Raw genomic sequence first — 8,313 nt, forward strand, 5'->3', positions numbered from 1 at the left:
TCTGCTCGTAACTCCAGGCATGCTTCACAGTCATTTTATGTTTATTGCTAATGCATATACACATACACGTTATCATTGCTATCATTGGAGTCATGACTCCAGGCATGTTTCTAGTCGCTGTTTCCACAGCTTTCCCTACACCTCTCTTTTGATTTTATAAACGTCCCTAAGGAATCGCTGACTGTCGTGGAGGAGCTAAGGAGCCCCTTCCAGAAACCTCAATCCATACAAACCCCTTTGTCCTCCCCTTCCCTGAAACTAAAAAGCAGCACAAACGATTTCCTCCTTGAGTCACCGCGGAGCGAAGCTCGCAGCGCAGCGCCGAGGGGGCGGCGCGGCCCCGCCCCGGCTGTGCCTTTATAGCCCCGCGCTGCGCTGCGCTCTCCAGCCGCTGCAGCTCCAGCTCCGGCATCGGCTCTGCCCTGCCGCCAAAGCACCGCCGCCGGTAAGTGCCGTGCCTTCGAAACCCGGTCCGCGGCTAGAGGCACCAATGTTGCGTCTTAACCGATCGATTGTTCTTAAAATTGCATTGAAATTTAAAAAAAAAAGCTGCCGTGGTGCAGTATCGCAGCACCGGGGAAGGTCAGTTCCGCTTGCCACAGTATGTCAGGATTTTTTAAGGAATCAGCAGTACTACTGTTTGTGATGTGGAGGTTGGGCCTGAGAAACTAATTATGGTAACAAAGAATAAGTTACTTGTATTGCTGTCAAAAATGCTAAAAATAATTGTCTGAATAATAATGTCGAAGGGCAGTATATCTGCTGAAATCTCATCTGAATCTGAAAAGCATGCATAGCTGAATACCTGAGGCATTATTTGCTTTCTTGCATTATGATATCTACTTACAAGCAAAGGTTACATTTGCATTAGCATTTTTGTTTGTATAATATCTATTTTCCAAATTTATTCAGTGATCTTCTCTATACTTCATGCTTTGGTTCACACCACTGAGTGTGTGAACTTAATATGAGTTAGGAGAGCTACTTGCACTTCATTTATTCCAAATGATGTCAAACTATGTCATTCACATATCAGCAGGCATACAGTCTGCAGGACCATCCTGGAATTAGTCCAATGTAGAAACCTGAAGCTGCTACAGTATGGAGCAGCTCTTCAGCACCAGCTCAGTTCTGTACATCCTTTTCTACTGCACTGCCTTTTTTTTGTTTTTTCCCCTAATGTAAGTATAACTAATATAACTGAGATTCCCATTGAATCTTTTAAAAATCAAGTTTTACAGTTCTGTAAGAGTGAGAATGCTTTAAAACAACATTCCCATGACTTACACTGCAATTTAAAAAAGAAAAAAAGACATATGAGACTTTACTGTACCTTCATTGTTATTACAAGACAATTATTTGCCATTGGTAAGATTGCTACGCATGCTTGGCTACAAGACCTAAGTGCATATAAGAAATCAAGACAGAACATGTTGTAAACCTCTAATACTGGAATTAAGTGAGGCAACATCACCAGCAGACTTTCAAGAGTTGGCAGTGGTCAGAGGCAGGTGGTTAGGCTTACCTAAATGCTGAGTATCAACAAGATGCAGCTGATAACTACAGCGGTAGTGGGAAAAGCAGCTTTTTCTTTCACACCCTGAAGTTGCATGCTTAGTGCTTTTGTTGAAGGTAACAATGGTCGGTTAAATAGGTACAATCAGTTGGGTAGCAGCTAAATACAACTGCCAATTTCCAACCTCTAGTCCATATTGCAAAAATGGAGTATAGATTTTTCCAATTTCTGTTTCCCTGCTTCATTTGCACTCTTAAAAAAATCTGGTTGTCCTGCTGCCTGTACCAAAAAAAAGCTTTAAAGTATAACCTCTAATTTAATATATGGAAATAATAAGCAGATATCCCAATGCAAATAAATGTTTGATTCTTCCTCAGTTGTGTTGTAATTTATTCTGAAACTAACCAAAGAAAATGGAAGCAAGAAAGCTGACGCTGCAAGCTAAAGCATGACACTAAATTCTTCTTTTATTTTCAGACTCAAATACCACAGATAAAAGAAGATCAAAGGGAGGAGTTAACTAAGATGAAGTTACTCATCTTCCTCACAGTAACCTTGGGCACACTTGTCACGGGACTAGAGTGTGTAAGTTTTAAGTTTATCAAAAGCCTAATCTTTAACTGAGAAAGGTATACCCAGCCTTCAAAGTAGAGGGAATGCCCTGAAGGACAAGAATCCATTGTTGAATAAGTTTTCTGGCTTTTATTCTGTGGCACAAATGTGAAGCACCAAGGACACCAAAATAGCAGGGGCAATTGATGGAGGTTGCATCTTTGCTGCACTGCTGGTGTAGAGAGTGAGGATTCCTTCCTTGTTTAAGGGACAGTGACCATTAAAAGCTGCTTAGGTTCTTATAGCATAAATAACTGCCGTGTTGACCTGATGCAGTGGCACAGCTCAGTGGGACTTGTCTGAGCGTGGTGTTTGTTTGCATGACATGGGATTGGTTTTCCTTTCCCATTCTGCTTTGCTTAATTAGAGCTCCACTTCTCATTCATGTCCAGATTGCACAGAGCAGGTTCAGCAGCTAGCTACATGCAAAAACCTAAACTGTTGAAGGTATCCAGTACAGAACAGTGTAGGGAAAAGATGATAAAACCACATAAAAGGAACTGCCCCCTGAAAAATCTTTTTTTTTTTTCTTTTCCTGTAGGCTTATAGCTGGAAGTACTACAAGCTGTATAAGCGCAGATCAGAATACAAGGGTAAGTATCTGCCTGTTCTATTTGAACCTAAAAAGAACTTATCCTCTACTTATACCTTGATACAAAAAGATCCTTAATGATACTGAAACACCTAGAACTTAATTTTTAATTACATTTCACCTCAGCATTCAAATGTTTTGCCTATAATTAATGATGTATTTTACTTACAGAATGCCCTTGTTTGAATGGAGGAACATGCATTACCTATTATCTCTTTAGTGGAATTGGTCGTTGCATATGTCCAGATGGATACGCTGGGATTCACTGTGAACTAGGTAGGGTATCTGTCTTCCTTAATACTAACTAAATTTATTAGCAGGGTCTAAAGGATAGTCAAAGAATTAATATGAAATGCCAAGTGAAAGTATTATCCAGAAACATGACTGGATAATCTTTAGCAGTTTATGCTAACAGACTGAGGAGAATCAAGTAAAAGTTAGTGCAAAATTATGATCTCTAATTTTTCTTGTTCCTGCCTCCTCACTAAGGTTATTTATTTCAACCTTACTTTTAGTTTGGGGTGGAAGAAAATGAACTAGCTTGTGAGTGTTCAGAAGCAGAAGGACTTACCAGATTGTGAAGGTTGCCTAAACTTTTAAAGAGTTTATATGCATGCTTTAAAGTGCAAGCTACCTGATGCTCAAAATCCATACAGAGCAACTTTAATAACAACATCTAGTCAGTCTAGATTTTGCATCTGTTTTTGAGTGTAATGCAAGAACCTTTTTCCTTGTTGGAAGAATTTTTCTGTGTCTGTTACAGAACAATTATAAACATGAACATGCTGCTAATAAAAGACTTATTTTCTCAGACACTGACAGCACATGCTATACTGAGAATGGGGAGGACTACAGAGGGATGGCAACAGAAGAGAAATGTCTGCCATGGAACTTGCCCTCACTAATCAGGAGAGGTCGTTACCACGCTTACTCAGAGAATGCTTTGCAGCTTGGGCTGGGCAAACACAGCTACTGCAGGTAAGAAAAGCATCGCTCTTCCTGTGATAACCTCTATTATCTCAGACCCAGAGGTGGTTCAGGGAGAAGCACGTTTTTAAAAAAATAACATTACAGAGCTGAATTATTGACTAAAAGTACTTGAAATGTGACTTTTCTAAGCATTTTTTTTCCTTGCCATATCTTGCAACAAAATAATTTGGTTTTTTTAGAACACCTGCGATTTTAAGATGTTGTGACTTTTTAAAACTATCTTTTTATAAAGAACGCTCTTTTTTATCTTTTAGAAACCCAAATGGAAGGAGCAGGCCCTGGTGTTACACCAAAAAGGGATCTGCTGTTCAAGAAACACCTTGCAACATAGAGAAGTGTGGTAAGTAATATTGGTTTCAACACAATTGGCTGTTTGTTTAGTTTTATTCCTAATAGCACAAGGTTGGAGTTTATTTGTAAGAACATCTGAACAAAATGCTTCTTTTCACAGGACCTACATGTGGTCAAAGGAGTATCAGCAAGACCTTCAAGATTGTTGGTGGAAGGCAGGCAGAGGTTGAGTCTCAGCCTTGGATAGCTGGCATCTTCCAAACCATACGGGGCATGGACCACTTCCTGTGTGGAGGCAGCCTCATCGACCCTTGCTGGGTGCTCACAGCAGCACACTGTTTCCACACTCTGTAAGTTTCCAGTTCCATGGGCTTCTTATTTGCAACTTCAACTCATTTCTTGGTGCAGTGCTCCCTGAGCAACCCTTTGGAATGCACCATGGTAAGAATGTTCCTTTGATTGAACAAAACAAGAGCAGCAAAAGAAACATTAAGCTTCTGGGAGCCCATATCTAGCAGAATGAACTAGCAAGATGTGGACAGTTGGGTGGGATGCAATTTAAACAATTCAGTGTATATTGCTGCCAAGATTTCGTTTTTACCTTAGAAATTCCCCAAACTTACCTGTACTGATGATGAGCTGTGTAATACATCTATGCATGTTTTCTGTTGAATTTTTGTGGAAAGCTGATCCTTTTGGCATCCTGCAGAGGATTCTTAAGGCTAACACCTTGCTTTAGTAGTCAGGCATGTTCTGAAATGTCTGAATACCTATCTTAATCCCTTCAAATGTAAAATTAGGATGCCTTCCTTCAGAATACTGGATCAACTTTCAAAGCAGACTAAATTTTACTTTTTCTTATCAGCATTAAAATAAAGATGAAACAGAACAGGTACTGGATTTCAGATGTTGACCTTACTCTTGGAAATCAGTAGTCTTCATCAATCTCTTTACTCTCACTCAGGTCAAGAAGGCCAATAAACAAATCTGTCTACAAAGTCTTCCTTGGAAAGTCCATACTGAATGTTACTGATGATAAAGAACAAGTATTCATGGTTGACGAGATCATCTCTCACCCTGACTTCACAGATGACACAGGTGGCAATGAGAATGATATTGGTAAGTGTCACCTTAACATAAGCCTTTAAAACACTGGGACAGGTGAAGACTACATAATTATTGCATATATCTTCTAAAAGAAGCAGAACCAGAGATAGGAAGATGGGGAATGTGAACAGCCTGAAGAAAAACTAGGTCTGTGCTGACAGATTTTTTTTTTTTGCGTTTGTCGAAGTTTTGGTTGTGGTACGTATTGGATGCATTGCCTGGCAGGCAGTCTCTGGACCTGTGGAAGACATGGCTTTTCCATAAGCACTGGTAGCAGCACTGCATTTCTGCCATTTTATTATGTGTCTGAAGATCAGGCTGTATATATAGTAAATGATGAAAAAATGCATGCACAATAGGTTTCATCATATACCATGGGAATGCCATATCAGCCACCTCATTAGCTGAAGATTATCCTGAATTAATTCAGACTTTTATGAAAGTCTGGGTTTCACAAGCCTATACCTAAAGCAAGTCAAAGATGGGTTTTGGCAACTTGAACAGAACCAACTTGTCACTCTTGCACTTGGCATTTAGAACTCTACTACCCCTTCTATGTTATTCCTCCTGCTGCGAGGTAAAGAACATCCAAGAATCTGTGTAAGCCATTCAGGGTAGTGGGTGCCACCCTCTACAACCAGTCAGAAAGCTGATGATTTAAAACATCTAAAGATACTGTTTAATACTTGCCTGAGCTATGGGCCCCTATTCTTTGAGGAAGCAAATTCAAGTCAGAACATTTGTCAATTTTAGTGTTGGGAAACTAATGTTGTTGTTATTAAGTAATGACTCATTCCAAAAGCAATGAGGGGAGCCGTGTGTAACCAGAATTAAATATATTTGTAACTATTCACATTAACTGTACCAAATACAGAACTGTACAAATGTCAGAACTTGAGGGGGAGAACTTGCTTTACTAATCTAACTATATCTTTTCTGACTTGGTTCATAGCTTTGATAAGGATAAGGACAACTTCTGGACAGTGTGCAGTAGAATCCAAGTATGTCAGAACAGTCTGCTTGCCAGAGAGGAACCTTTACTTAAAAGAGAATACCCACTGTGAAATAGCTGGCTATGGAAAACAAGATTTTTGTAAGTGAATGTCTTTGCTTCCCAAAGTTGGTCTTCCACAATGGTGGGAATGTGATGATTTTTACACCATGATCTGAGAAGCTTTTAAAAAAAGATTCCTTTCTATTGTATGTGTTCCATGTGCATTTCTTGAAGATGACCTTTGCTGTCATCTTCTCTAGTTGTTCTATGGTATTTCCTATCTGATCCTTGTCTTGCTTGTCAACCATACAAAATAAGCAATATGTAAACCACATTTTTTATCATTCCTGATGTGATGAGGAGCAGAAAAAAGTTAAGGCTGTGTGGGAGGGTTAGCAAAGGATTGCATTTGTGCAGAATTTCTGTCAAAAATTACTAAACTCCCTCTCTAAATACTCAACTTTATATTTTCTATTTGGCACATTTGTTGCTCTTTTTGAAACTTATTTATTAACAGTAAAAGCAAACCAATAAGGTTTGCATAAAGTGAGAGTAAGAACCTCAATAGAGAATAGTCATGCTAATTTAAGTGCAAAATTTCTATTGGGGGGCTTGCTTTTTTTGTCTTGGAGGGTGAAAAGAAATATTTTTCTTTTGCAGATGACATCTTCTATGCTCAAAGACTGATGTCAGCCACTGTGAACTTAATATCACAGAGAAAATGCAAATATGAATACTATGACCATATTAGAGTTACTGACAATATGGTCTGTGCTGGGGATCCCATGTGGCAGATTGATGCCTGCAAGGTAAAATTGGTTTGGTTTATTTTCTAAATTATTTCAAATGCATGTACACTACTGTATGGATCAGTTTGTAGCATCTTGTAATTCTACTAGTCACAAGAGTCTCTAATGTAATGGAAATTACAATGTCAAGTGGACTTGACCTATAGGGTGGCCAAACATCTGGAATAAAGTTGGAACCCAGAGTTAGGTGTTACCCTCTCTAGGCCTTACCTCCTTTGGAGGTGCAGGAAGTGCAGTATCTTAGCCACTGTTCTTCCTCAAGGCCTTATTTTCAATCTATTCAAGTAATAGCCAATAGCTATCCATCAGTAATATAGCAACTGTTCTAATCTCAGTTTGTACATTAACTATAGCTTTGCAAGGGTAGATTACAGGGGACACTTAGCTCCTCCAGGTTCCTCAAAACTAGATTTATTTCCCTGCACCTTACTGGGCAGGGAACTCACTGGCAGTGACCACAGGAGCCACTGAAAAGAACAAATATCCTCAAGTGTAGAAGTAACTTATGCACAGGGAGATGATTCTATCACGAGGAATTGGGCATGCGGGCCTTGAGCTTGTAGCACTAGTCTAGTACTGTGCTTATAAACTTAGGATGGGGATGGAGGGTTGTTTCCCCAGGTAGCTCTTCTCCTGATATTCTGATAGGGGGAGCCAGAGAACTCCTCAGCTTTGGAGACTTCAAGTCACAGCAGATGCCAAACCTATTCCATCTAAGCAATGTTCTCAAAGATCAAAACTTTAGCTTGTAGGTCCTTACTAGCTTGCTGAACTCTAGAAAAAGAATAATCACGGGCTGCATCTGCAGAAAATGACCTAATGTGTTCTCTTTGTTGTCAGGGAGATTCCGGTGGCCCCATGGTCTGTGAGCACAATGGCAGGATGATGGTTTATGGAATTGTCAGCTGGGGAGACGGCTGTGCAAAGGAAAACAAGCCTGGTGTTTACACCAGAGTTACTCAATACCTTAACTGGATTGACTCCAGCATGAATGGGTTAGCTGCCAAGAGTCGTTTTCTTCCTGAACCAAAGTGACCTTTTTTCTACAGCTGGACTGAAATGAACAAAATTCAGCCTATACGGACACCAGGACAGTGAAGATCTGAGTGTCATAAGAGGCTTTCATTTTGAATGCTTGTGTGGTCAGTCACAGCAGTGTTCCTGAGGCATGAGGCAGAGAGATGGTTGATGTATTATCTTACTATTCTGAATTACCTGGAAACCATGCAGTGGGAAGCTAAAATATTTAACATTTAAATGAATAATCCCAAGAACAATACTATGCATAGCAAGTTAGCTGTCTAATTCATTTATGAACCAACATTTGCTCTGGAGATATTGATACAGTTTCAACTTACTTAAGTAGTCTTTTTATATATGACCTGAGTCTAAAAATCTCCCC

General features: G+C 39.7%; 1 protein-coding gene across 1 annotated transcript; it reads left to right on the plus strand.

The window, feature by feature from the left end:
• The first annotated feature begins 2,041 nt into the window (after positions 1-2,041).
• PLAU (plasminogen activator, urokinase) lies at positions 2,042-7,946 on the plus strand. The gene is made up of 10 exons (XM_062496639.1): positions 2,042-2,101; positions 2,670-2,721; positions 2,892-2,996; positions 3,533-3,698; positions 3,965-4,050; positions 4,162-4,351; positions 4,966-5,120; positions 6,061-6,201; positions 6,763-6,911; positions 7,752-7,946. Exons 1-10 carry the CDS (start codon positions 2,042-2,044, stop codon positions 7,944-7,946), a joined length of 1,299 nt encoding a protein of 432 aa, XP_062352623.1.
• The last annotated feature ends 367 nt before the right edge of the window (positions 7,947-8,313 follow it).

Source organism: Cinclus cinclus, chromosome 7 (genome assembly GCF_963662255.1).
Source record: "Cinclus cinclus chromosome 7, bCinCin1.1, whole genome shotgun sequence".
Classification (NCBI taxonomy): Eukaryota; Metazoa; Chordata; class Aves; order Passeriformes; family Cinclidae; genus Cinclus; species Cinclus cinclus.